This window comes from Aythya marila, assembly GCF_965140915.1.
Source record: "Aythya marila genome assembly, chromosome: 2".
Lineage (NCBI taxonomy): Eukaryota > Metazoa > Chordata > Aves > Anseriformes > Anatidae > Aythya > Aythya marila.
The window spans coordinates 156,532,284-156,559,748 of NC_139043.1; the positions used below are offsets into that span (position 1 = coordinate 156,532,284).

Below are 27,465 nucleotides of genomic sequence, written 5' to 3' on the forward strand. Positions count from 1 at the left end.
CCGTCCGGTTTCGGTTTCGGTTCCGCGCCCGGAGCGGTGCGGGGGGGACGGGCGGCGGGGGGGGGCGTGGGGGGCACAGGGGGGCTCAGGGGGTTCCGGGAGGTCCCGGGGGGTCCCAGGGGGTGCCAGGGGGCTGCGGGGGGGTCCCTGGGTTGGGGTCCCTCGGGGCTGTGCTGCCGTGGGTCGGGGGGCGCACGGGGTGGGGGTGTTGGGGTCCCCAATCTGAGCGCCCCCCCCCAGAGGGGGTCGTGCGGGATGGCCGAGGGGGTGCTGGAGGTGGGGGGCGCCCCCCCCGACGCCGACGAGGATCTCCTCGTCCTCTACTTCGAGAGCCGGCGGCGCTCGGGGGGGGGCCCCGTGCGGAGCTGCCAGCGCCTGGGGCCGCTCTTCATCCTCAGCTTCGAGAGCCCCCAAGGTGAGAGGGGAGCGGCCGGGCTGCTGCTGGGGGCGCTGGTGCAAACTGGGAGCGCTGGGGTGGGGTGTGAAGGGGCCCCGGTGCAAACTGGGAGCACTGGTCTGAGACACGAGGAAGTCCTGGTCCAAACTGGGAGCACTGGGTTGGGGTGTGAAGGGGCCCAGGTGCAAACTGGGAGCACTGGGCTGGGCACTAGGGGTCCTGGTTCAAACTGGGAGCATTGGTCTGAGACACGAGGAAGTCCTGGTCCAAACTGGGAGCGCTGGGTTGGGGTGTCAAGGGGTCCTGGTGCAAACTGGGAGCACTGGGGGCAGAGCGGGGTGGGGGGCTGGTCCAAACTGGGAGCGCTGGGCTGGGCACTGAGGGCCCTGTTCCAAACTGGGAGCACTGGTGAGCCGCACCAGCAGCCCGCAGTCGGGGCTGTGCAGGGTGTGGGGTGCGGGCGCTGCCCCCAGCCCCCAGCCCCCAGTGTGTCTCTCCCTCCCCAGACGCCCAGAGCGTCCTGGCCCGAGCCCCCCACCGGCTGCAGGGTGCGGAGCTGCGGGTGCGCCCGGCCCCCCCCTGGGACCTGGCGGGGCTCCTGCTGGGGGGCGTCAGCCCCCAGACCCCCCCCGAGATACTGGAGCTCTATGTGGAGCACGTGCTGGAGCGGCCCCCCGGTGCCTACAGCCTGTGCCGTGCCGGGGACTGGGTGCTGCTGCGGCTGCACGAGCCGCTCGACGACGCCGGTGAGGGCACCGGGACGGCACCGCGGTGCTGGGGGTGCCGGGGTGTGCCGCAGCCCCTGCTCCCAGCGGTGGGTGACTGGGAGCACTGGTGGGCGCTGGGAGGGCTGGGCGGAGAGGTGCCGGGTGCCCCCTTGGCCCCGGCGTCACCGCCGCCTCCCCGGCAGCGCTGGCGGCGGTGGAGGAGCGGGTGCGGTGCCGCAAGCTGGAGGGGGCCACGGTGGCCGTGCAGAGGCTGCCGCAGACCGACAGCGTGTGGGTGCGGGCGCCGGGGCTGCACCGGGACCTGCTGGAGCTCTACTTCGAGAACCGCCGCAGCGGGGGCGGCCGCGTGCGCGCCGTGCGGGTGCTGCCGGGGGGCCGAGCGGCCATCGTCTCCTTCCAGGAGCATGCAGGTGAGCGGCCGTGTGCTGGCATGGCTTGGGGGGGCCCCGCTTTTTGCTTTGCCCCCTCCCGCAGCTCATCCTGGGGGTCCCGGCCCTGTCCCCGCAGCGGGGGTGTGCACGGCCCTGGCTGCACCACGTCTCTCTCCCGGCAGTGGCGGCGCGGGTGCTGCAGCAGCCGCACCAGCTGCAGGACAGCGAGCTGGCCGTCTCGCCCTACTACGAGTTCCTGGAGCCGGCGGAGGAGCCGGACCCTGGGGATGCTGAGCCGGCTGCTCCCGGCCACCAGGAGAGCAGCACGGAGCCGGCGGAGCTGCCGCGGGAGCCGAGCCCGGCACCGTCAGCAGCAGAGCCCGCGCCACGGCTGCAGACGGTGACGGAGGCGATGGCGCAGGAGCGCCTGGCGCTGCCGGCCCCGACGCTGCTCTTCCTGCGCCGCGAGGACGTCCGCGCACACCTGGGGCAGCTCCTGGCCGACGGTGCCACGCCAGCCACCTACGCCGTGGCAGAGGACGAGGTGGTGGTGACGGCGCAGAGCCCCGCGGCCGCCCGCACCGCCGCCCGCCTGCTGCAGGACGCCCTCAGCCCCTTCACCGTGGAGCTGTCGGCGCGCGAGGCGCTGGCGCTGTGCTCGCCGCGCTGGCACCAGCTGCGGGAGCGGCTGCGGTGCTGCGAGATGCAGCTGGCCCCCGGCAGCGGGCGGCTGCAGGTCCTGGCGCTGCGCGGCACGGAGCAGGAGAACCGGCGGCAGCTGCGCGATTTCCTGCGGGACGCGGCGCCCGACGAGACGCTGGTGGCGATGGAGCGGGGCGCGCTGCGCTACCTGCAGCGGCACTACCAGGACCTGCTGGCCAGCATCCCCGAGGTCTCCATGCTGCCGATGGAAGGCGACGACGTCTCCGGCTTCAGGGTGAGCGCGGGGCCGGCGGGGGGCCGGGGGGGCCGGGAGGAGGGTGCTGACCCCGCGGTGCTGTGCCGCAGGTGAGCGGGGAGGCCGGGCGGTGCCAGGCGGCCGCCGAATTCCTGCAGAGCCTCCTGGGCACCGTCAGCTCGCAGACGGTGACGCTGAGCTACCCCGGCGTTGCCCGCTTCCTGCTGGACGAGGGCGGGCAGAGCATCCTGCGCCAGCTGGAGAGCCGCTTCCAGTGCGTCCTCGAGCTGGACAACGTCCAGTGGAGCCCCCCGGACCCCCAGGTACGGCCGGCGCTGGCTCTGCTGCTGCCCAGGGAGGCCGGGAGGAGGGTGCCAGCGGCACCGGCTCTGTGCTGCCCGTGTGTGCAGCGCCTCCCGTCCGTCCCCACAGCTGGAGCTGGCGGAGCTGCTCCCCCCGAGCTGCCGCCAGCAGCCGCAGCCCACCACGCTCGGCTCCAAGCACCCGGAGCTGCCCGATGGTGCTGCAGGAGACAGCCTGCCCCCTGACATCGGTGAGTGGGGTGCAGGGGGGTGCTGGGGGCGCGGCGACCCCCGGGTCAGGTCTGGCTGACGCCGGCTTCTCCTTGCAGAGGAGATCAAGGCGCTGCTGACGGCACTGCGCACCGACGGCACCCGTGAGGATGAGGAGGGCAGAGGCTCCCCCCTGCCCGCCCTGCACGAGGCAGCTCTGGAGCAGCTCGAGGGCAGCTTCGGCAAAGAGTGGGACCCCGACGGTGTGCTCGAGCCCCTTGGTGCAGATCAGGAGCCCTGGGAGGCGTCTGAGAGCTACGGCACCAGGGACGTAGCTCTCAGACGCCTGGACGAGCTGGAGGGCGGGGAGGAGGACGAGGAGGCACAGATGCTGCTGGCCATCCAGCGATCCATGGACAGCACGCAGCACGAGGACGAGGAGCTGAAGCGCGCCACCGCGCTGTCCCTGCACTCCTACCGGGAGGAGCAGCGGGCTGGCCCCCACCCCGCCTCGGACGAGGAGGATGCTGGCCTCCTGGCCGCGCTGGAGGCCTCGCTGGAGGAAGCGCTGCCGGCAGCCGACACGGCCCGGGTGACGCTGTACGCCTCCTTCGAGCGGGACGTGAGCGCGCTGCCCCGGCAGCTGGAGCAGGCTCTGGAGACTCGGCTGCGCACGGAGCAGGTGGAGAGCGCGGGGCTGCGGGCGCTGCCGGACGGCTGCCGCCGCTGCCTGGCCCTGCTGCAGCGCCGGCACGCCGTGCGCCTCTCCCTGCACGGCTCCACGGCCACCCTGCACGGCTTCGCCGGGTACACCGCCGCCGCCGCCCGCGACCTCGCCGTCCTGCTGCAGCGGCTGAGGCCGGCGGAGCGCGGTCCCCCCGGGGCGGCCACGGCGGCGGCGCGCTGGGTGCGCTGGGACCCCACGGGCACGGCCGTGCCCTACGAGCCCGCCACCGCCGCGCTGCTGGAGGCGGCGTGGCAGCGCGGCCAGAGGCAGCTGGACGTGCTGCTGGACGGGCGGCCCGTCATCGTCGACCTGGAGCAGATGGAGGAGTACGACATCAGCACCGCCTCCGCCCTGCCCATCTCGCGCAGCGAGCCCCCCAGCGAGAGCGCCTGGCACCTGCTCGGTGCGTACCGCGGGGGGCCGGGGGTCCCGCACCGCCACGGGCTGCACCCCCCCCCTCACCGGTGTCCCCTCCCGATCTCTTCTGCAGGGCCGGAGGCGTCGGGGCTGGATGAGGAGGTGAGGCTGATGCCGCTGGCCGAGGACTCGGAGGAGTTCAGGGACACCGTGCAGCTCTTCTACGCCACCCTGGAGGAGCTCTACAACAAGATCCAGATCGTGAAGGTGGCACGGGGCCGGGGTCCTGGTGGGGGGGTCCCGGGGGGGCTGGAGCCATGGGGCCTGACCGCTGCGCGCTGCTGGCAGGTGGAGAAGCTGATCCACCCGCTGCTCTACAAGCAGTACCAGCTGAAGAAGGCCAGCATGGAGAAGGCGTGCCGCAGCCGGGCCGTGGAGCGCGTCCTGTTCCACGGCACCACGGAGCAGTCCAGCCGCGAGATCTGCCTGCACGGCTTCAACCGCAGCTTCTGCGGCAAGAACGGTGAGCGCGGGCTGGGGGGGGAGTACCACCGGTGTGGGGTGCCGGCCCCGTGCCCCCCGTGGTGCCGGCTGACCCCCTCTGCCCCAGCTGCTCTCTACGGGCTCGGCGTCTACTTCGCGGCCAAGGCGGCCGTGTCGGCGCAGGAGCAGTACTCGCCCTGCGGCACGGACGGCAACAAGTACATCTTCGTGGCCAAGGCACTGACGGGGGACTACACGCTGGGCAGCCGGGACATGCGGGCACCTCCGCTGCGGGAGGCGGCGGGGGCCCCGCGGCGCTACGACAGCGTGGTGGACAACCTGTCCGAGCCCAGCATCTTCGTCATCTTCAACGACACGCAGGCCTACCCCCAGTACCTCCTCACCTGCCGCCGCTCCAAGCTGCTGCATTGAGCCCGGCGACCCCCCGGGGTTGGGGTCCCGGGGGGGGGGGGGGGGTTTGGGGATGTGGGGACGGCCCCGGTGTGGCCTCAGGGGGGCAGAGATGGGTGCAGGGTGCAGGGGATGCGGGTGCAACGTGTACAGGATTTGGAATAAAGGCTGGGTGGCTCCTTGTGCGCTGGAGGAGAGTTGGGGGGCTGAGGGGGGTGGGGGGCTCACCCGGCCCCTCGGGGCTGGCAGGATCCTGGGGGGGCCCTGCTGGGGCGGGGGGTGGCCAGGGGGTCCCCCACTCATCCGTCTGCGTCTGTGGGTTGGTGGGGGGGGTGGGAGGTGGCCCCACAGGGTGGGCTCCGTTGGGGAGGATCGGGGGGGTCCTGAGCCCGTGGGGATGGAGAGGGGAAGCCCAGGGCGCTGGTGCCACCCGTGGTGCTGGTGCCACCCGTGGTGCCGGTGTCACGCGTGGCCGCACGGTGGCAGCAGCCGCGAGGGGACGGCCACGGGGCCGGGGTGGGGGGGGGTGCCGGGCACTGGGGCCCCCGGGGGGGCCGTGTCCGGGCGGTGCCGCTCGGCGTTTCGCAACCCCGGGGGTTTTGGGCAGCGCTTTCCGGAGCTTGGCACCCGCAGCCCCGGGGCATCCGGGCTGGGCTGGCCCCGGCCTCGCTCCCCCCGCGCGTGGGGCCCGTGGGGGCCGCGGGCGGATCCGGAGCTGTGGCGGCGGCGGCAGCGCCCCGGGGGCTGGGCGGGCAGCGCGGGGGGGGGGAACCCTGCCTGCAGCCTGCCTGCACCCTGAATACCCTGCCTGCAGCCTGCCTGCATCCTGCCTGCGCCCTGAATACCCTGCCTGCAGCCTGCCTGCACCCTGAATACCCTGCCTGCAGCCTGCCTGCATCCTGCCTGTGCCCTGCCTGTGTCCTGCCTGCGCCCTGCCTGCACCCTGCCTGCACCCTGAATACCCTGCCTGCAGCCTGCCTGCAGCCTGCCTGTGCCCTGCCTGTGCCCTGCCTGTGTCCTGTCTGTGTCCTGCCTGCGCCCTGCCTGCATCCTGAGCACCCTGCCTGCGCCCTGCCTGCGCCCTGCCTGCGCCCTGCCTGCACCCTGCCTGCACCCTGCCTGTGTCCAGAGCACTCTGCCTGCGCCCTGCCTGCACCCTGAGCACCCTGTCTGCGTCCTGCCTGCGTCCTGCCTGCACCCTGCCTGCACCCTCAGCACCCTGCCTGTATCCTGCCTGCACCCTGAGCACCCTGCCTGCACCCTGAGCACCCTGCCTGCATCCTGCCTGCGCCCTGCCTGCACCCTGAGCACCCTGAGCGCCCTGCCTGTGTCCTGAGCACCCTGCCCACACCCCCAGCACCCTGCCTATGTCCTGCCTGTGTCCTGCCTGCATCCTGCCTGCACCCTCAGCACCCTGCCTGCACCCTGAGCACCCTGAGCGCCCTGCCTGTGTCCTGAGCACCCTGCCCACACCCCCAGGACCCTGCCTGCGCCCTGCCTGCACCCTCAGCACCCTGCCTGCACCCTGCCTGTGTCCAGAGCACTCTGCCTGCGCCCTGCCTGCACCCTGAGCACCCTGCCTGTGTCCTGAGCACCCTCAGCACCCTGCCTGTGTCCTGCCTGCACCCTGCCTGCGCCTTGCCTGTGTCCTGCCTGTGTCCTGAGCACCCTGCCTGTGTCCTGCCTGCACCGTAATCACCCTGCCTGCACCCTCAGCACCCTGAGCACCCTGCCTGTGCTGCAGCTGCCTGTGCTTGCCCCTCTCCCCGGCAGAGCCTCGCTGCACCCCGTGGGCACCCCGGGGGTCTCCGGGGGTCTCTGCTGCTCTCCCCCAGCCCATCAGCACAGTGCCAGCAGCGGGCACAGCCCCGGGGCACTGGGCAGCACCGGTGTCTGCTGGCCTGCTGTGGGGACCCTTGGGGGCTGGGGGTCCCTGTGGCCATGGGGCAGGGTCTGCGTGCCCGGGGGGTGGCACTGGAGGGCCACCAGTCCCCAGAGCCCGGCACCAGGAGGTCCTGGCTGGGGCCATGGGCGCTGCTGGAGCTGGCAGCAGCCAGGCTGTGGGCATGGAGCCACTGCCTGGGGATGTGTTTGTGTCGGGGGCACCCCGCAGCAGTGCCAGGGGTGGGGGCATGGGGGTGCAGGGGGTGTAGGGGGTGCAGGGGACATGGGGGATGCAGGGGACACGGGGGGTGCAGGGGATAAAGGGGGTGCAGGGGACGGGTGTGGGGGGCTCCTTGGAAGATGTGAGAGATTTTGGGACGTGAGCAACACGGGGGGGCCAGGACCATGAAGGATGCAGGCGATGGGCTGAGCATTGGAGCTGCCTGCAGACAGCGGGTGCAGGGGTGGGGGTGGGAGGGGGTGTAGGGGACACGGGCAATGTAGGGACACAGGGACACACAGGGGGACTGGGGGCCTGGGGGACGTTGGGGGGGGGTACACAGGGGGAGCACGGCGTGGGGCAGGCAGCACAACCGGGGGGTGGCTGCACCGCACCCTCCTGGTGCCAGGATCCGGCCCCACGCAGCCGTGCTGCAAGCGGGGTCCCCATTCCGGGGGGCGTTTGGAGTTGGGGGGGCGCAGAGGCCGGGGGGGTCCCTGCAGCCGGGGGATCCCCGCCACGGCCCCCGCGAGGGTTAAGGCTCCGTGGCAGAGCCGGAGGCGTCCCCGCCGGCCGCAGTGAGTCAGCGGGGAGAGGCCGCACATCTGGATCCCTCCTGCAGCAGCCGGACGGGGCCGCGAGTTCCCGGGGCTCCCGCATGGCCCCTCCGAACCCGGGGACGCCGGGGGACCCCGCGTGGCTGCGGGTGCTCTGGGTGCTGGCCTCGGCGCTCGGCCCCCTCTGCCTCTGGGCGCTCTTCGTGCTGCGGTGCCCGCGCCCCCCGGGTAGGACGCGTGGGGACGCGGTGACACGTGGCGGGAGGCGGCACGGGCACGATGGCCCCGCGGGGCCGCCCCCAGCCGCCCCCTGGCAGCGCGGGGCCGTGGGACTTTTCCTCCCCGCTCCCTGGGGCCGGATTCCAGCCGGGGAGCAGCAGCGGGGGCGAGGGGCACGGTGGCGCCAGGGCGAGCCCAATTCCCATCACGCCGATCCTGCGGCGGCCCCTTCCCGTAGGAGCCCCCGGCTTTTGGCCCCCCCTGTTCCTGCAGGGTGAGCGGCACCGGGGGGCTGCCGGACCCGCTGCACCCCATGGGACCCCGCGGTGTGGGCAGGGGGAGGGTGGCTCCCATGCGGGGGCTCCTCTGGGGTGTGCCGGGGTGAACCCACGGGGCCGTGCCCACAGCACGTGCCAGGGACGGGCGGCGGGGCCGTGTGCTCGGGCACGGCACCGCGGGCACAACCGGCAGCGTGAACGGGAGCGTGCCCGCGCCGCCAGCACCGGTCCCTGGCACCGGCTCCTCCTGGGCACGGCCCAGGGCAGGCGTCGCATCCGCACGTGGAAGCGCTGCCAGCGCCCAGCTCCGGCCGGGCAGGGCGGGTGCCGGGATCCGGGGCGGGGAGCGGTTTGGGGCACTCCTCACGTGCCAGCACCGAGCCGCTCGCTCCCGCTTTGCTCCTGCAGGGAAGCGGTCGGAAAGCGCGACGCCGCCGGCAGCCTCGCAGGTAGGAGCCCGGCCCCGGGGTGCCAAAATGCAGCTGGGGTGGGGGCTCCGCACCCCGTCCCGTGCGGGGCTGGGGGCCCCCTTCCAGCCCCGCCGTGCCCCATGGGGCCCCGCCAGCCGCGGGCCTTGAGCGGGGGCAGCCTGGCGCTGCCGGTGCCAAGCGTGCGGGACCTTTGTCCCGAGGGGCCCGCGGGGCTGAGCGCGGCGCTGAATGGGGCCCTTTGTCCGCGCTCTCAGCGAGGGAATCGCCCCCTTCTCCCCCGCCGGGTGCCGCACGGAATCGTGGCCGGGGCACCCGTGCCCTGCCCGGCGCAGGGGGAGGCCATGGGCGGGCAGCGGGATGGGTGGGTGCCGTGCCGTGCCGCGCGGTGCCGTGGGGCAGTGTCGCTGTCGGCAGCGGGGACGCACGAGCCAAGAGCTTTGCCTTGCAGCGGGGCCGCGGGAGGGGCCCGAAGCAGCGCCCGGCGCCTGCTGGGGGACAGCGGCCGGCGGGGACCAGGACGAGGACGGGGACGAGGACGGGCAGCAGCCGCCGGGGGCACACAGCGGTAGGGAGCCGGGGGGGGGGCGGGCACGGGGGTGGCCCTGGGGTCCCCTAACCCTGCTGGTGCTGGCAGCACCGTGGGGCTGGGTGGGGGCTGTGCCACCACTGGGCAGGTGGATGGGGCTGGGGGGTACTGGGGGCACTGGGAAGGGCTGGGAGGGGCAGGGGAGGTGCCTGGGAGCTGGGGAGAGGCATCTGCTGGGGGGGGCTGTGTGTGCACAAGCACATGGGTGTGCCTTGCACACCTGGTGTGTGTGTGTGTGTGTGTGTGTGTGTGTGTGTGCACGCCTGCATCTGCGTGAGCCTGCGTGCTGCATCCAGCGAGGCCCAGTGTGTGCGTTTGTGCATGTGCACGTGTGTGTGCATGCGTGTGCATACACGGGTATGTGTTTGCATACGTGTGTGCACGCATGCATGCATGTGCATGGATGTGCGTGCACATGTGGGTGTGCATGCGTGTGCACAGGTGTACCCAGTCACTGCGTGCACGTGGGCGTGCCTGGCGCAGACGGATGTGCCGGCAGTGTCTGCGTGGACGCTCTCTGCCTGTGGCTGCTGGTGCCCGCGGAGCTCCGGTGCGCTGCAGGCTCCTGTGCCCCGCGGCCCCGCTCTGGGTGCCTGCAGCACCGCCCGCACCCGGCGCCACCCCGGTCCCGGCGCGGTGCCAGCACCGGGGCCTCGCCGGCTGCCAGCGCCTCGCCCCTGCCCGCTGCCTCCCGTAGCGGTGCCGAGCTCCATCCCTGCCGCGGGGCCGCGGGCGGAGGGGAGGCAGCGGAGCAGAAACCGGGCTCCTCTCCCTCTGCAGCATGCCGGGGCCTGTGCCGGGGCTCCTGGTGTTGCCCCCCTGCCGCCACCCGGCTCACACGGTGCCGGGACGTGGCGGCACCGCCTGCCCGTGCTCCCGCTGCGGCCTCCTGCAAGGCCGCGCAGCCGTGGCACCTCGCCGTGCCCTGCGGCTGTGGCTGGGCACGGAGCCCGGGGCTGGTGCAGGGACGGGGCCCACACCCCCACCACGCTGCGCCCCCACCGCCTGTGGTCCCCCCGGCGGTGCCACGGTGCCGCTGGGGCCTTCCTGCGGAGGCCGGGTGTGCCGGGGCGCGCAGCTCCGGTGCCACCGCGGCGCAAACAGGCCCGGAGCCAACAGAGGCTGCGCCAGGCAGGAGAGGAACTGGGTCATGTGAAGGCTGAAGCCACCAGCGCGGGGATGGTGGCACCGGTGGCACGGGTGGCAGGGCGCGCTGCTCAGCCCCGCCGCGGCGGCTCCCGGTAATGGGGTGCGGGAGGCAGCGGGGTGCGGGTCGGCGGGTGCGGGGACGGTGCCCGGGGCTGCTGCGGGTGGTGGGGTCCCGGGCTCTGCACCCCCAGCTCTCGGGGCTGTGGGTGGCACGGCCGCGATGCCCCCATCCCCTGCGCCACGGTGCCCCCGTCCTTGGCACCCGGGGATCTTGTCCCTGGCACCCGGTGCCCCCATCCCGGCCGGGTCGTGGCCGTGGGCTGGGGTCAGGGACGAGCCCCGGGAGCCCCGGGACAGCTCTGCGGGGCGGCACGGAAGGGGTTAAAGGGAACGGGGTGTGGGGGGGGTCGTGGTTAACCCCTTCCGTGCCGTGCGCTCCGGGGCCGGGGGTCGCGCTAACCCCTCACCCCTCCTTACCCCCCCGGTCGCCGCTCGCCGCCCGCTGTGCGCGGCCCCGCGGGTGCGGGTGCGGGTGCGAGATACGGGCGGCCCCGCCCGCCCCCCCCCCCCACGGCCCCGCCCGCCGCCCGCCCCCGGAGCCGGGCCCCGCCGGAGCGCAGCGCAGCGCTGCCGGTGCCGGTGCCGGTGCCGGTGCCCGAGCCCCCCGGTTGGAGATGTCCCCGCGGCGGGCGCGCACCGGGGGTCCCCGCGGCGCACGGTGAGTGCGGCCGGGCCGGGCCCCCGGCGGGGCTGGGAGCTCCCCGCGTGGGTCCCGCGTGGGTGCGGGCGGCCCCCGGCTTGGGGGGGGGGCTGCGGGGGGGCTGCGGTAAATGGGGGGGCGGCGGGGGGAGCAGCGGGCGCGGGGCTGCTGCAGGGACCGGGTGTGGGGATGGGGCTGCGGGGAGGGGGGGGCTGCTGTGGGGGGGGGGCTGTGCCGCAGGGGCTGCGGGGGCTGGGCTGGGGGAGGTGCAGGGGGTGCGGGGTGGGGGGGCTGAGGGATGGGATGGAGTGGATGTGGGGCAGGGGCTGTGCTGCGGGGGTGTCCCGGGCTGCCCCCCCCCCCTCCCCCGTGCCGAGTCCCCCGGTGGTGCCGTGGGGGGGGGGCTGCAGCCCCCGCGGGGCTGGGGGCGCGCTGCCGGGCGCAGGAGGGGCCGTGGGCTGCGGCGGAGGCGCAGGGGATGGAGGCTGCGAATCAGCCATGACGGGGGTCCCGGGGGGGCCCCTCTGCAGCGGTGGGGGGGGAGAGGCCCCCGAGGGCCCTGTTGCAGGGGGCAGGAGCAGGGGGTTCCCGTGGGGCCGGCAGCGGCACGGCCGTGCAGCTGGGGGGCTGCGGGCACGGGTGCCCCCCGGGGCTGGGAGCTGGGGCCGGGCTCTGTGCTCGCAGGGAGCAGCTTCGCCCCCGGCAGCCCCACGGTGCTGAGGCCCGGGGATGCTCCCGGTGCTGCTGTGCTTCGGATCCGGCCCTGAGCTGGCCCCAGCCCCTGGGAACGGTGCAGCGGCAGCAGCACGGAGCGGTGGGGAGGGCAGGGGGTCCCCGTCCCCATGCCACCGAGGTGCCACCGGGGTGCCACCATCCCCGCGGTGCCGGGCACCGTACGGGTGGCAGGGCCGCTCCTCCTGGCCTTGCTGGCGCTGCCCGGCCCCGGCACGGGGCGATGCGGGCTCTGGTGGAAAAACATTGCCCGAGATCACGTAACCGGTGCTGGCTTCTCGCGGCGCTGCGTTGAGGGGGTGGAACTGCAGAGGCGGCCTCGCTGCCGGCAGCCCTGACGTGCGGCCTCGCCTGGCAACCTGCGCCGCGCTCCCCAGGTGCCACGAGGCTGCAGAGCCCCGGCAGCAGCTCCCGGTGGCCCCAGCTGCTCCCTGCGGTAGCCCCGGCGCGGCCTCCGCCCTGGTGGCGGCCCCGGTCCCCTCCCGGCCTCGGGGGGCATCGTGCGTGGGGCTGCGTTTGCTGCGGTGAGGCCGTGGCCGCGTCCTGCCCGTGCCTCTCACCAACAGCTTGGTGCTTCGCCCGCAGCGCTCCCTGCGCCCCCAGGTCCCCGTTCCCAGCCCCTTTCCCCATGTGGCAACCCCACGGCGCTGCCCGTGGTTGTTGGGGGGGACCTGAAGCAGCCTCTCCCCGTGCCCCCACCTGGGGGCTGCCCCCTCCCGGCTGCGCCTCCCTCCCGTTTGGCACGGGGCCGGCTGTGGGTTTTGCGGGCGCTGCCGGTGGCAGGTGCGAGCCGGGGCGGTTGGGGCGTGCCCAGGAGCCGAGGAGCTGGGAGCGGCGGTGCCAGGGGCCGGCGGCGCTTGGAGATCCCCCTGCCCTGACCCCAAACCCTCTGCCGCAGGAGCTGAGGCCGGCGGGGTGCCGGCAGCCGGCCGAGATGGCGGAGGAGAGCTCGAGCGGCAGCAGCAGCTCCCCGAGCCCCGGGGACACCCTGCCCTGGAACCTGGCCAAGCACCAGCGCACCAAACGCACCAAGGCGACCGCGGGCAACGGGACGGTGCTGGACCCCGCCGAGCGGGCGGTGATCAGGATCGCAGGTAGGGCCGGCGGCACGGGCGGCGCCGTCTCGGGGTAACGCTCGTGGGGCTCCAGGGAGGGCTCGGCCCCGTTGGGGACCCGGTGGTGTCGTGGCGGGGTCCGGTTGCGCTGTCCGATGCACCCGGCTGCCCGCTGGTGGCTGTGGCCGTGCCAGGCTGCGCCGTTGGACACGCGCGTGGTGGTTGTGCCCTGCACGGGGCAAGGCCCTGTGGTTGGGGCCAGGAGGCCGGGCTGTGCCGCAGCGTGTGGTGGTGCCGTGGGGTGATGCTGTGGGTGCCGTGGGGCGATGCCGCGGGAGGTCCCAGCAGCGCCCCGAGGATGGTTTGGGGAGCGGGGCATCCCCCTCAGAGGGGAGGCTGGGGGAGCTGGGCTCTGTAGGGTGGGGAAGAGGAGACCGAGGGGTGACCCCATGAATGTTTATAAATACGGAAAGGGGCAGCGTCAGGAGGATGGAGCCAGGCTCTTCTCGGTGACACCGAAGGGGCAGCGGGTGCACACTGGAACGTTTGAGGTTCTGCTTGAATGTGAGATGAAACTTTTTTACGGTGAGGGTGACAGAGCACGGAACAGGCTGCCTGGGGGGCTGTGGGGTCTCCTCTGGAGGCATCCAAACCCCGCCTGGACGCGTTCCTGTGTGACCTGCTCCGGGTGTTCCTGCAGGGGGATGGGACCGGCTGAGCTTCCAGGGTCCCTTCCAGTCCCCGACGTTTGGTGATTCGGCGTGGTGCCGCCGTGACCGGCAGTGCTGGGCCGGGGAGCAGGGGGCAATGCCGTGGCTTGGGGACGCGCTGTGCTGCGCCGTGCCGTACCGCGGGCACTGGGACCCCTGTACCGTCTCGGGGTGGCCAAGCTGTGCCATGTCCCCTGTGCCATGGCAGGGTGTTGTGGCCGTCCCATGCCCCCTGTGCCGTGTTGCAGTGTCACGGTGGCCGTCCGGTGCTGTTGCTGTGGCCATGCCTGTCACGGTGACCGTGCTGTGTCCCCTGTGCCATGTCACAGTGGCCATGCCGCGTTGTGCTGGTTGTGCCGTGCCCCCTGTGCTGTGTCACAGTGTCACTGTGGCCATGCTGTGCCCCTTGTGCCATACTGTTGTGGCCATGCCATGCCCCCTGTGCCATGTCACAGTGACCATGTCATGTTGTGCTGGTTGTGCCGTGCCCCCCGTGCTGTGTCACGGTGACCGTGCTGTGCCCCCTGTGCCACGTCACAGTGTCACCATGGCCATGCCGTGCCCCCTGTGCCATGCTGTTGCCTTTGCTGTGCCGTGCCCCCCACGCCGTGCTGTCCCTGTGGCCGTGCCGTGCCCCCAGTGCCATGTCACAGCGTCGCGGTGGCCGTGCCATGCCCCTGGCAGTGCACACCGTGTCCGTGGTGTCCCTGGGCAGGACGTGGCTGCCACTGCTCTGGGGCTGCGTGTGCTGGGACACCATGGGGACAGCGCTGGGGACACCGGGGGGGGGGCGCGTGTGTCCGGGCCGTGCTGTCCCCATCCCCTGGGGACACCGAGTCCCCTCTGGCGGCCGCGTCCCGGCCTCGCCTCGGGGCGCAGTCCCCGGGCCCTGCAGTGTCCCCGGCCGCCGTCAGAGGGCCCCCGGGGCCGGGCTGCGGGGGGGGGGCCGGGGGGGGACCGGGCACCGAGACCCTCTGCGGGGGGGGGGGGGGGCGCAGACCCAGGCGGCGCCTCCGTGTCCCGGCCCCGCGGCTGCTGGGGACACCCCGGGGACACCCGGGGGACACGCAGGGGACACCCCGGGGACCTCTCTCCGTGGTGCCCCCCCCGGGGGGGGGCTGTCCCGGTGCCCTCACTGCTGGCACCGCAGCTCCGCGCCCCCACGGCCGTGGCGAAGCGAGCCCCGAGCCCCCCCCCTCCTTATGCCGGGGGGGCTGCCCCCGGTGTGCGCCGTGTCCCTGCGGCTGGGGGGGGCGCACACGCGGCCGGGGGGGGGTTCGTGCCCCCCCGCACCCCCCGCCGGGGGCCCCGCGCCCTGGCAGCTATGGGCCCGCATTGTTTCCGCCGCCCGTCCTCCTCCCCGATTTAGCAGCCGCCCCCCCGCTGCCCCCCCCCCCCGACCCCCCCCGGCCTTGGCCCCACGGCCTCGGGGCTGAGCCCGGCACCGCCACCGCTATGGGGTCCCCGCTGCTGATGGGGTCCCGGTGTGGGGGGGGGGGGGAACAATCCTCGGGGGGGGGGGGTCGTGGTGTCCTCTTCCCCCAGGTGCCCCCCATTTTGGGGCTGTGGGGGTCAGCGTTGGGGGTCTGAGGGTCCTGCTGGGGGGGGCAGAGCAGGACCCCAGGGTCTGGGTGCGGGGGGGCCGTGGGGTGCCATGGAGTGCTGTGGGGTGCTGTGGGGTGCCATGGGGGGCCATGGGGGGCCATGGGGTGCCATGAGGTGCCGTGGGGTGCCATGGGGGGCTGTGGGGTGCCGTGGGGTGCCATGGGGTGCCATGGGGGGCTGTGGGGTGCTGTGGGGTGCTGTGGGGTGCCATGGGGGGCTGTGGGGTGCTGTGGGGTGCCGGGGACGCGGTGGCAGCGGCGGTGACGCTGCGGTGCTGAGTCACGGGGTGGGGCGGCCGCGGGGGGGCCGGGCTGGGCCATCCGGCACCGGGCGTGCGTGGGGCTGGCGGGGGCCGGGGGGGGTGCGTGGGCACGAGTGGGGTGGGTGGGCACGAGCAGCGCCCGGGGGAGGGCCATGAGCACGCCATGCGAGGGCAGTGGTGCCCCCCCCCCCCCAAGCCCTGCTCCTCCCCCCATGGGGAGGCACCCCCATGTGCTCCGTGGGGAACCTGTCAGTGCCTGGGCCCCCCCATTAGTGCTCAGTGCCCCCCATCAGCCCCCCCATTAATTCCCAGTGCCCCCCATCAGCCCCCCCATCAGTGCCCAGTGTCCCCCATCAGTTCCCAGTGCTCCCCAGTGGTGCCCAGTGCCCCCCAGCAGCACCAAGCCCCCCCCACTCTCAGTGCCCCCATTGCTGCCCCCTCCCCACTGTTCCCGGCCCTGTGCCCCCCCCTTGGTCTCTACTTTTAGGGCCGGTGCCGCTCATGGGGGGGGTCCCGGTGCTGGCCAGGGCCCGATCCTGCACCCGCCGGTGGCTCCGTGCTCCCCGCGGGTGCCCGGTGCTGGGCACCCCTTGGGCCCTGTCACCCCCTGTCACCGGCATCCCCAGCCCCCTCCTGTTCCTTGTCCCCTGTCCCCCCAGCCCCCTCCTGTCCCCATGTCCTGTCCCTTGTCACCCACACCCCCAGACCCCCGCCATCCCTTCCCAGCTGTGCCCACCCTGTCCCTTCCCACCTGTGTCCTCTGTCCCACCCTTTGTCACCTGCACCCCGGGTCCTGTGCATCCCTTGTCACCCCCGCCCCCAGCCCCATCCTGTCCCTTGTCACCCCCCAGCCCCATCCTGTCCCTCCTTACCATGTCCCAGCCTTGGTCACCTGCACCCCCTGCCCCACACCACCCCTTGTCCCCCCATCCTGTCCCCCCATCCTGTCCCTCATCCCCCTGTCCTGTCCCTTGTCACCTGTGTTGTCCCCCCAGCCCCATCCTGTCCCCAGGTCCTGTCCCTTGTCCCCCTGTCCCTCCCGTGTCCCCCATCCCATCCCTCTCACCTGTGCTGCCCCCTGCCCCCCCAGCCCCATCCTGTCCCCGTGTCCTGCCCCTTGTCACCTGCCCCCCCAGCCCCACACCATCCCTCATCCCGTGTCCCCCCCATCCCGTCCCGTGTCCCCCCCCAGTCCCGTGTCCCCCCGTCCTGTCCCTTGTCCCCCCCCCGCCCCACCCCGTGTCCCCCCGTCCCTCCCCTCTCACCTGCGTGTCCCCATCCCCACCCTGCCCCGTCCCGTCCCCTGCCCCCCCCCTCGCCCCCCCTCGCCCCCCGCCCCTCCCGCCCCCTGCCCCCGCCCCGCGCCCCGCCCCCCGCCGCCGCTCCACCGCCCCCCGCCCCCCCCCCCCCCGTGTCCGCTTCCCTTAAGGCCGGGCCGGGCCGGGCCGCGCGGGGCTCCCGCGGCTCCCACGGCTCCCACGCGGCGCGGCCACGCGGCTGCGCCCCCCCCCCCCGCCGCCCCCGGCCCGGCCATGGCCACGTACGAGCTGGGCAGCCTCCCCCCCAACCCCGAGGAGCAGGACTTCATCCAGGCCTACGAGGACGTGCGGGAGCGCTACAAAGGTAGCGCCGGGCCCCACGCGTGTTCCGCGTGGGGGGGGGGGGTAAGGGGTCGGGGCGCGCCGGGCGGGGGTCGCCGTGGGGCTGGGCGCCGGGGCAGAGCTCGGGAAGGGGGGGCAATGGGAAGGGGGGCTGTGCCCCCGCGTGGAGCCCCACTCGGTGGGCACGGTGCGTGTCCCACGGCCGCGTGGGAGGGGTGGGCACGCGTGGGGGGCGCGTGGGGGGCTGCGTGGGGCACGTGGGGAGTGCACGGGGGGTCAGCGTCAGCCCCTCAGAAGCACCCAGACCCCCCTGCCCACCCCGGCCGTGGGCTGCGTGGGGTCTGGGGGTGGCCGTGGGGTGGGGACGGGGGCGCAGGGTGCGGGGCGCGGGCTTGGGGCCGCCGTGGGCCCCCCAGCGCGGTGGCGGTGCGGCGGCGGCGGGCTCGGAGCAGCCATGCCCTTACAAGGGGCGCGAGCGCGGCCGGCGCTGCCTGACCCCGGCACGTCACCGCGCCTGGGGGGCCGGGGAGCCCCGCGGGGGGCCGGGGACCCGGGGGGGGCCACGCACGGCCAAGCCCCGGCTGCGCTGCCGCCCTGGCCGGGGGTCTGTCCCCGCGTTGTCCGTCTGTCCCCGCGCCCCAGGGGCTTCTTTCCCCTGTGCGTGCGGCAGCAGCGGGGTGGGACCCCGGCCAACATCCTGGCGGACGCATCGGGTGTCCTTTCGGGGGGGCACGGAGGGGCCCCTGCCTGTGCGTGACTCCACGTGCCTGGGGCTGGCGGTTCAGGGCTCGTCCCAGCCATGGGGTCCCCCCGACACTGCTCAGCTCGGGGACCCCGGGGTGCCCCGGCGGCCGGTCCCGCTGTTGGTGCTGGTGGGGGGGGGTCTGGGTGCCGACCCCTCCCCTGGCGCTGGGCCGGGTCCCTTCCCCGCAGCCTGCGGGGTCATCGCACGCGCCGCTGTCCCAGAGCTGCTGGCAAAGCCGGGAAGCGTCAGCCGAGCCTCGGGGCTCTGCAAAAAGTGTTGACACCGCGAGCGAGGAGCAGACGGCTTGGCCCCGCGCCCGCCGGCGCCGCCTGTACCTGCCAGCGCCGCCCGGGCTGGTGGCACTGGCGCAAGCCAGCCCCGGGCAGAGGCAGCACCGGCTGCATCCCCGCGGGCACCGCAGCGAGCGGCCGCGGGCACAACCCCGCACCAGCCCCAACCCCAACCCTGTGGCCGGGGGGCTCGGCGTCCCCGTGCTCGGCGTCCCTGCGTGGGCACCGCGGCCACCGGCGGGGGTCTGGGGGCAGCCGCCTGCATCCCGTGCTCGTGGGGCTGCCTCTGGGCTCGTGCCCCCCCCGGCGAAGCGCAGCAGACCGGCGCAGGCGGCCGTGTAAGGATAAAAGCTGGAGCACGCCGGCGGCAGGACGGAGCTGCCGTTGGCCGTGCGCCGCGGCCGCGCTGCCTGGGGAGGCCTGGCCGTGCCGCAGGGGGGGTGTGCGGTGCATTCCTCCTGCTGCTGACACCCCCATGTCCCGAGCTGTCCCCAACAGAGCACCAGCAGCCCCAGGGCAGCAGGCCCGGCACCAGCAGCCCCCCGCGGGTCGCAGGGTGCCCACCACGAGCCCTCAGGACGCGGTGGTGGCGGTGCCACGGGCATCGATGCTGTGGGTGCCACGGGTGCCGCATGGCACCGTCCCTCCCCACGGACACGTGCCTGGGTGCCGGTGGCTGCTGGGTGCTGCCGTTATCGCTGCCCAGCCAGGAGCACCGGGGTGGGCACCGGGGGGGCACCTGGGAGGCATCTCCTGCCCCCCACCCCGGGCACGGGCAGCACCAGCCACAGCAATTTGGGGCTGGGGGGAGCTCCGTGGGGGCTGCAGCTCGGCTCTGCCCATGGCAGGGGCTGCGTAGGTGCCCCCCATTCCCCCCCCACCCGTGTCGGTGCCCTTGGCAGCGTGTGTTGGGGGGGGGGGGGCTGCAGCCCCTGTGCTGCTGCCCAGACCCGGTGCCGGGGGGGGACCCTGCGGGGAGGGGGCTGCGCCGGGATGGGAGGGGGGGGGGGCGAGGCGTTAATGGGGCGGGGCGGGGGGCTGCGCTGCGGTGGATGGGGATGGGGGGGCTGTGGCGCAGCAGGTGCCGATCCGAGCCGTGCCGATGCGTGCTGATCCGAGCCGATCCGAGCTGATCTGAGCCGATCCGAGCCGTGCCGGGGGCGGGGCTGCCGCAGGAGCTGCCCGTTCCCGGTGCCCCGGACGGGGCGGACCGGCCCTGATTGGCCGCGGCCGCCCCATAAATGCAGGGGGGGGGGCGCGGGGCGCAGCGCCGGGCCGAGCCGAGCCGGGCCATGGCCATGGACACGTCCCGCTCCATCCACCACGAGATCATCTCGCTCAAAGGTACCGGCGGGGTCACCTTGCCGGGGGGCTCGGCACCCGCCCGGGATGCTCCACAGTGGGGTTGGGGGCTTGGGGGGGGCTCAGCGCCTGCCCTGGATGCTCTGCAGTGGGGATGGGGACATGGGGGGTGTCTTGGAAGCCACCCTGGAGGCTCCGCAGTGGGGCTGGGGGTGTGTGGGGGGCTTGGCACCCATCCTGGATGCTCTGCAGTGGGGCTGGGGTGTATGGGGAGCTTGTCACACAGCGGGGCTGGGGGCAGGCAAAGTGCTCGGTGCCCACCCTGGGTGCTCCACGGTGGGGCTGGGGATGTGTGGGGTGCTGGGCACCGGTCCTGAGTGCTCTGCAGCAGGGCTGGGGGCAGGCATGGAGCTCGGCGCCCACCCTGGGTGCTCTGCAGTGGTGTGGGGGCGTCCGTGGTGCTCAGCATCTGCCCTGGGTGCTCTGCAGTGGGGCTGGGGTGTAGGGGAGCTGAGCACACAGTGGGGCTGGGGGCACGCAGGGTGCTCAGCGCCCACCCTGGATGCTCTGCAGTGGGGCAGGGGACGTGTGGGGTGCTGGGCACCTGCCCCATCTGTGTGGTTCTGCGGTCCCCAGCACTCCCACTGCCCTGTGGCCAGCCTGGGGCAGGGTTGTCCCCCGGGGGGGCACGGTCACTGTCAGGGGACAGCCCCCGGCTTGCAGGGGGCCTGAGCCTGTGGGCGGGGGGCTCGGGGCCGCTGCTGTACCAGCGCTTGCTCGGCTGCACGGGCGCACTGCCTGTGGCACGGGAGAGGGGCTCGGGGAGCTGCTGGGGGGGCAGGGGCTGGGGGGGGGCTGTGCCGTGCCGTGCCGCAGAGCCGGTGCGCTGGGGCGTGAGTAACGGGCCCTGTGGATGCTCGTCACGGGGCTGCTGCACCGCGTGCTCCTGTCCCCTCTAAGCCGCCGCAGCGGGCATGCGGCCACTGCACGGCCAATTACGCTAACGAGCCGCGGCGCTGGGGCTGGGGCTGGGGCTGGGGCCGCGCTGGCTCGGACCCCGGCCAGGGTCAGGGTGAGGTTGGGCTCTGTTCCCCCCATCCCTTCCCCCCCTTACAGCTCCCGGGCTGCCAGCGGGGAGATTTATGGTGAGAACGGGCATGGCCGCAGGACCCCCGCCGGCCCCGTCCTCATTAATCCCCCCGGGGCTCCCGGGCCGCTTGGCTCGGCCGCAGCGCCCTGCGAACAGCGGCGCCTTTGTTCCTGCCTCGGCACCGGAGCCCTGCGGCAACGCCAGCCCCCAGGGGCACCGGCACCGGGCTGGGGGCCAGGGGCTGCCGGCCGGGGCCCCCGCTGCCCACCCGCCTGCCCCACAGCGCCGTGGGGCTGCAGCCTGCACGGACCCCCGGCCACGGGTTGGGGGGAGGTGGGGAGGGGTCCGGCACCGTGCCCGGTGTCCCCGGCAGGAGGGAGCAGCCGGAGCTGGCTGTGCTGTCACAGCGCAGCGGGTCGCTGCGGCGGGCGCTGACTCGGCACTTCCCGGCATGCTGCAGTCACTGGGCAGGGGGCCGGGGGGGCTGGGGGGATGCTCCGGCCCAGGGATGCGAGCACGTCCCCGAGCTGTCCCTGTGCCACCAACGTGGGGACGTGGTGCTGCCCGGGGGGGGGGCGTGGGCTGGTTCTGGTGGCTGCGTGGGACAGGAGGTGGCTGCGTGGGGAGGCTGAGGGGGCTGCGCACGGGGAGGCCGCTGCTGGGGGCTGCAGTGTGGGTGCTGTGCTCCTGGCACTGTGTGCATTGTCCCGTCCTGTCCCCACAGGTCCGTGCTGTCCCCTCTGCTGTGCCGGGCACGGGCAGGGCTGGGGGCACCCCGGGCTGGGAGCCACCACGGGGGGGGGTGTCCCCAGCTCCGTGCCCCCTCCGTGGCGCCGTAGAGTGAGCAGCGCTGCGGGGATTTGCATGCAGGGGGCCGGCTGCCTGCCGCGCTGCCGCGTCCCTGCCTCTCCCTGCCCTGCCGGGGGAGCCTGGGGGCTGCCGGGTGGGGACCCTGCCCTGGGGTCTGGCGCAGCTGCGGAGGTGACGCGGTGCTGGCGGTGGCGTGACGGCTGCTGTCGCCGTCCCTGCCCCGGGGGGGGGAAGCCGGGTGGAGCGGGGAGCGCGGTGCCCCGGCTCCGGGCCCCGTCACTCCTGGGCCAGACGGAGGGGTCTGCGGTGGGGGAGCGTGGCTGGGGGTGATCCACGTGGCTGCGCGTGAGGGGTGCGGGTCCTCCCCAAATGCTGCCCACTCGGGAGCTCCCAAGCCTGCCGGGGGTGCTGGTGGGTGCCCAAAGCTGCAGCGGGTGGGGCCGTGCCGTGCACCCCAGCCCTGCTGCCCATGGGTGAGGGGATTCAGGAGCCCCTGCAGTGATTTATGCCACGGCTGCTATGGTGTGCCAGGTGCTGACTATGCCCAGGGCTGCGCTCACCTCCTTGCTCATTGCTGCGTGGGGCCAGGCAGAGCTGGGTACAGACCCCTGGCCCCCAATCCCTGCTCCCCACCGCTGCCGGCCCCCATCGCTGCTCTGCTCCCCAGGGCACAGCTCGCAGGGCACCAGCCTTGGTGCCACTTCTCCTGCTGGTGCCATCCCCAGCGTCACAGTGTCCCCACGGCCCCCAGCCCTGTGCCACCACCAGGGGTTCCTCGTTCCTCCGGCTGCATCCCGTGCCAGCCTGGCCTGGCCCCAGAGCTGTGCCGGGCTCTGTCCTCACGTCCCTGTCCCGCTTGGGGCTGGCAGGACGCCCATCCTTGAGTCACTTTGCTGCGGGACCCCTTCAGCCCGGGGGGGCTCCCCACAGGGTGGTGCGGGCACTGGGTGTCCTGTTGGGACAGGGTGCGTGATGCCAGGTGGGGAAATGATGGGGCACGTGGCGTGGGGGCTCCACACTGCACCCACTTCCACAGCCCCAGGGGCTGTGCCCGTCACCGGGCCTGGGGGGTGCTTCTGGGGTCCCTCCCCGCAAAGCCCCCAGCCCTGGGGATGGGCAGCGCGGACACCGGGGGGGATCCCGGCACGGGACACGGGGACTCCGTTTCGCCCGGCCCGACCCGGGGGAGCCCCCCCGCGCCCCGGGAACCTCCCCCCGCGGCGGGCCCGGCCCTGCTCAAACAGCAGCAGAGCAAACAGTGGCGCTGGCAGGATGCGGCCCCGGTGCGCGGCCCCGGTGCGCGGCGATGCGCCCCGGGGCGGCCCCCGCCTGTTTCTTCCTCCTCGCCATGGCGACGGGGGCGGGAGGGGGGGGCGCGGGGGCCACGTCCCCGGGCAGGTGGCGGCCCGGCGGCCCCGGGACCCCCCCCCTTCCCCCGCCGCCCTTCCCCCGGGGCCGCGTCCCGCGGGGGGTTCCCACGGCGCGGGGAACCGGCCCGGTGCGTCGGGGCGCGCCGGGGGAGCCGCGGGGCCGGCCCGGGGGGGGGCTGCGCGGGGCCGGGGAGGGGCCGCTGAGTCAGGGCCGCCGCCGAGCCGAGAGTGCCCCGGCCCCCCCCGCGCCCAGCCCGGGAGGTGGAGCCGCCGCCAGTCTGCCCCGCCGCGCGCTGCGAGCAACCGCGCCGAGCCGAGCCGAGCCGGGCCGGGCCGTGCCAAAGCGCGCCGGGCCCTGCAGAACCGGGCCGAGCCGTGCGGGACTGTGCCGTGCCGAGCCGTGCCGAGCCGTGCCAAGCCGTGCCGAGCCGAGCCGTGCCCAGCCATGGTGGCCGGGATGCTGATGCCGCTGGAGCGGCTCCGCGCCATCCTGGAGCTGCTGTTCCGCGAGGGCGTGCTGGTGGCCGAGAAGGAGCGGCGGCCGCGGCGCTGCCACCCGCAGCTGCCCGGGGTGCCCACGGTGCAGGTGATCCGCGCCATGGGCTCGCTGCGCTCCCGCGGGCTGGTGCGGGAGACCTTCGCCTGGCGGCACTACTACTGGTACCTGACGGACGAGGGCATCGCCTACCTGCGCCAGTTCCTGCGCCTGCCGCCCGACATCGTCCCGCTGTCCCTGCAGCGCGCCCGCCGCCCCGCCGCGCCCCCCGCGCCCGCCCGCCGCCCCGCCGCGCCCCCCGGCCCCGGCAGGACGCGCGAGGAGCCCCCCGGCTCCCGGCTGTACCGGAGGAAGGAGGAGGGCGAGCAGCACGTGGAGCCCGCCGCCGCCGCCGGGGGGGTGTCCCGGGAGGGCCCCCGGCCCGGCCCGGCCCCAGGTAGATCCCGGCAGCCGCGTGGGGAGGGGGGACCCGCGTGGGACCTCGCGCCGAGCCGGGAGGGGGGGCGCCGGGCTGCTGCCCACGGGGGGGGGGCTCTGCAGCGCGGGTGCCGGTGCCGGTGCCGGCCGTGCCCCTCTTCCCATCCCGGAGAGGGGGTGGCTCCTCCCACCCCCCCGCCCGACCAAAGGGCACCCACGGGGATGCGGACGTGCGTGGGGACGGGGGGTGCGGGGGTGGGGACGCGGGGACCCCGGGGCGCAGCGTGGCTCCTGGGGGTCGGGGGGGGCTCCGGGCCCTGCAGGGGGGGAATCCTCCGGGCACGGAGGGGCTGCACCGGGGCGCGGGGGGGGGGGGGCAGGCGCCGCGTCCTGCAGCGGGAGATGCTCGGAGCTGCAGCGGGGCCGAGCCCGGGGATGGACGGCGGCAGCTGGGGCAGACGGGGCGGCTGGTGGGGAGGGGGCTGCCGCGCCCCCCCCGCCCCGCGGACACGCGATGCCGACACCCGATCCGCGGCCGGGGGGCGCGGCGGCAGCTGGATCCGGCGGGGGCCGCGGGGCATCCGCGGCGGGGGGGGCCGGGGGCAGCTGCGCCCCGAGGCCGCGGTGCCGGCCGCTCGCCCTCCCCGTGCCGCCGCCCGTGACTCAGCCCCGCGGCCGCGGCCGCTCCAAGTTTCCAGCAGGAAGGGGCCGAGCCCGCGCCCCGGCCAGGCCGTGAGTCAGCGCGGGGGGGTCGGGGGGAGCTGCCTGCACGCGTGGGCAACGTGGGCAACGGGGACTGGGCGCGTGTGCCCGCGGCGCGTCCCCGCGCAGGGCAGTGTCAGGGCGGGGGCAGCTCCCCCGGCTGCAGCCGGTGCCGCCCGTGTCCGTGCCCGTGTCCGTGTCCGTGCCCGTGCCCGTGCCCAACACCCGGTGGGAACCGGGACCGGGCCGGTGCTGCTCTCCCCCCGGTTTTTCCTCCCGCTCGGGGCCGTCGGTGTGAGAAAACCCGGCCTGGAGCCGGTGTCAGGGGCACGGAGCCGCGCCGTCGGGGGGCAGTGGGGGACACAGAGGGGCACACCGGGGGGAAACGGGGACGAGCCGCGGCCCCGCATCCAGCCCCGGCCCCGCGTCCCCCGGTGGCGGCGGCCGCCCCGTCGGGCCGGTGCAGGGGGCTCGGCCGTGCGGGCCGGTACCCCCCGGCGGCTCGCCCCTCGCCGGGGGCCGGGGGCCGGGGCCGTCCCGCCCCCGTCCGTGTCATGTTCTAACTCGGGCACCGTGACGGGCCCCCGGTTATTTATATCGGCGCCCGCCCGCTGCCTCCCTCCCTGCGTCCCTCCCCCGCGGGCTGACCGGCGGAGCCGCTGCGCCTCGCTCCGCGCTGCCCATGAAGGTCGTGCCGGGTAGGCGACAGCCGCGCCGGGCCGAGCCGGGCCGGGCCGCGCCGGGCCGGGGGGGGGCAGCGCCGCCCGCCGTATAAAAAGCCGGCACCGGGCTGTGTGTGTGTGCGTGTGGGGGGGCAGGGGCTGGCGCCGGGCCCGGGGCCGCCCCCGCGGGGCTCGCTCCTGCCGGTGCGGCGGGGGGAAGGCGGCTCCGCGCCGCGCACCGGGAGGGGTTAAGGCGGAGCGGGAGCGGCCCCGGGGGGGCGGGCGCTGGCGCCTCCCAGCCCCGCCGGGCCCGGCAGCCCCGTCGAGCCGAGCCGAGCCGAGCCGTGCCGTGCCGCGGGGCGGGCGGTGCCGCGGAGCCGCGCCGGGATGGACGGCCCCGGGTCGCTGTTCCCGTCGCTGGTGGCGGCGGGGCACGTCGTGTCCCTCGCCCTGGTGTGGTACTGGCGGCGCCGCGCAGAGCCGCTCGCCGCAGGTGAGTCCGGCCCGGCCCGGGGCTGCCGAGCCGCGGGGCTCCGGGGCTCCCCCGCCCGCCGCCGCCGCCCCTCGCCCCGCCCCCGGGCACCGGCCCAGCCCCGGCGGGGGAGGGCCCGGCCGCGCCGTCGGGGCGGGAGGCGGCGCGGGGGGGGGTCGGGGGCCGCGGGGCCGCTGCAGGGGGCTTTGGGGTAGCGAGCGCTGCGCGGGGCGGGGGGCGCGATGCTGATCCCCCCCCCCCCTTCCCCTCTCCGTGTCCCCCCGTGTCCCCAGCCTGGCCCCTCCCCGGCCGTTCCCGGCAGCCCGGTGCAGGCGGCAGGTGCTGCCCCGGGGCGCCGAGGTGCCAAATGCCTTCGGGGACAGGGCTCTGGTGACAGGGGGGCGCTGGGGAGCGGCAGCTCCACGCCTGCGCGGCTCCGGGCTGCACGGGGGGGGTCCTCGGTGCGTCTGCCCCCACCCAACACGGGGCCGTCCGGAGGGCTGCAGGGTCCCGGTTGTGCCCCGGTGCTGCTGGAAGAGACGGGGAGGTGGGCAGCTCCTGCACAGGTTGTGTGGTGGCTTCACGGAGCCCCCCTTCCCATTGCCCCCCCACGAAAGACGGGCACAGCCCCCCCGGCCCGCTGCAGGACGCTGGCACCGTGCCCGGTGCAGGCAGCGTCTGAAGGGCGCAGCCGCCCGGCGGGGGGGTCCTGGCGCGGCTGCCCGCGGTGCGGCACGCTTGTGCTGCAGAAGGGCTGGGCCGGCTGCGGTGAGGCCGGGCAGCCGCTGCGGTCAGGGGCTCAGCACCGCTGCCGGGGCTCTCCTCGCGCGTCCCCTTGCGCCCATGGCACCGTCTCCCCCGGGGAATTGCTGGGGGGCAGGTGCTGTGAGACCCCCGTGCCTGTGGCTGGGGCAGCCTCCTGCAGCTCCTCCTGCCCCAATCCTGCAGGGCTGACGGATGCGGGGGGGATGCAGGCTGTGGTCTCAGCCCCCCCCGCCGCTCTTTCCAGGGCGTTGGCTGTGGTTTCCGTCGATCTGTGCACGGCATTCGGAGCTGTCACGCTACCAGCAGCAGGGCCAGGCATCGACCCACATTGCCATGGCAGCCAGACCGCGGTGCCCCGGTGCTGGCGCTCACGAAACCGCAGTCCTGCAGCTGGTGCCGCGGGCTGCCCGTGCAGGGAGATGCCGCGGCCCCCTCTTCTCCCTGCCGGCAGCGCGAGCAGGGCACCTTGGCGCAGCGCGGCCCCCCCGCGGGGCTGCTGTCCCTGGCACCCGCCCAGTGCTGTCCAAAGGGCACCCCCAAGGTCGCAGCTGCTGGGCTCCATCATCCCACCCGGCCCTGCCTGCGCCCCCGTGCCGGGTGTCCCCGCTCCCTCCCCGTGGCGCCGTCCCTGCGCGCCCTCGTCCCCGTCCCAGTGCCCCGGCGTGGCTGGGGTCTCTGTCCCACGGTCCCCGCACCACCATGGTGCCACTCGGCGGGGACACCCTGCGGGGAGCCGGGGTTATTTTTGAGCATGGTTCCTGGAATAGCGCGGGGTGGGGACGCTGTAGGGGCATCCATGGGGCTCTGCCCCACTGCGCTCCTGCCTGCTCTCCGTTGTGCCATCGGCACGGTGTTGGGGCATTTACCCAGGATTCTGCACCCCTGCTCTGCTTGTGCCTCGTTTTCCTCCGTTCCCATGCCAGGACTGAGCCACCCCCGTCCTGCACCGCTGTGGAGACGTGAGGACCCCTCTGGGCCCTCTCTCAGAGCTGGGTGCAGGATCCCCGGGGCAGAGAGGGGCGGCAGCAGCCCCCAGCACATCGAGTGGGGCCGGAGCTGTGGCCCTGGGGGGCTACAGGGCCCCCCGCCTGGGGCAGGGGCTTGGGGGCGATGAGGCAGCACCGGGAAAGGCGGCAGGCTGGGGAGGGGGCCCTGGGGGCCGCGGCACAGCAGCTGCAGGAGCGCGTGCGGGTTGTGGTGGCAGCGGAGCAGCCGGACGGCGCGCAGGTTTCGGTAGCAGGATGCCGGCTGTTTGTTTGGGCCTGGCTCCTGTTACCAAGGCTGCCAGAGGCTGCTCGTGGCCTCCGCCGCAGCGGCGGCTGTGGGTGGAGGAGGCCCCCAGAGAGGCTTGGGAACCCCCATCCTCCCGCCCGGCCTCTCCACTCAGCTTTTCCACAGCCCTCGCGGCTGCGGCTGTGCCAGGCCGGGGGCCAAAGGGGGGGTCGGGCGCTGCCGCTGGCTTTGGCCTCGC

General features: G+C 75.0%; 2 protein-coding genes across 14 annotated transcripts in view; both read left to right on the forward strand.

Moving 5' to 3' along the window:
* The first annotated feature begins 195 nt into the window (after positions 1-195).
* Positions 196-4,964, forward strand: PARP10 (poly(ADP-ribose) polymerase family member 10). Of its 2 annotated transcripts, XM_082755132.1 has the most exons (10): positions 196-415; positions 904-1,143; positions 1,308-1,535; positions 1,679-2,433; positions 2,505-2,717; positions 2,827-2,947; positions 3,026-4,036; positions 4,124-4,257; positions 4,339-4,513; positions 4,601-4,964. In XM_082755132.1, exons 1-10 carry the CDS (start codon positions 256-258, stop codon positions 4,903-4,905), a joined length of 3,342 nt encoding a protein of 1,113 aa, XP_082611258.1. In that variant the 5' UTR covers positions 196-255; the 3' UTR covers positions 4,906-4,964. The 2 variants fall into 2 exon arrangements, with proteins under 2 accessions (XP_082611258.1, XP_082611259.1); XM_082755133.1 differs by lacking the exon at positions 904-1,143.
* A 3,964-nt stretch (positions 4,965-8,928) lies between these two features.
* Positions 8,929-27,465, forward strand: part of PLEC (plectin) — a 53,103-nt gene continuing 34,566 nt past the window's right edge. For 2 of the 12 annotated variants that reach the window (XM_082754490.1, XM_082754492.1), the window contains exon 1: positions 16,790-16,895. In XM_082754490.1, the coding sequence (XP_082610616.1) occupies positions 16,805-16,895 (91 nt within the window). In that variant the 5' untranslated portion in view covers positions 16,790-16,804. Of the gene's footprint in view, positions 9,039-10,223; positions 10,301-10,594; positions 10,927-12,538; positions 12,735-16,789; positions 16,896-22,883; positions 23,413-24,738; positions 24,794-25,073; positions 25,251-27,465 lie in introns of those variants that run through there. The other 10 variants (XM_082754489.1, XM_082754497.1, XM_082754502.1 and 7 more) reach the window with 8 other exon arrangements.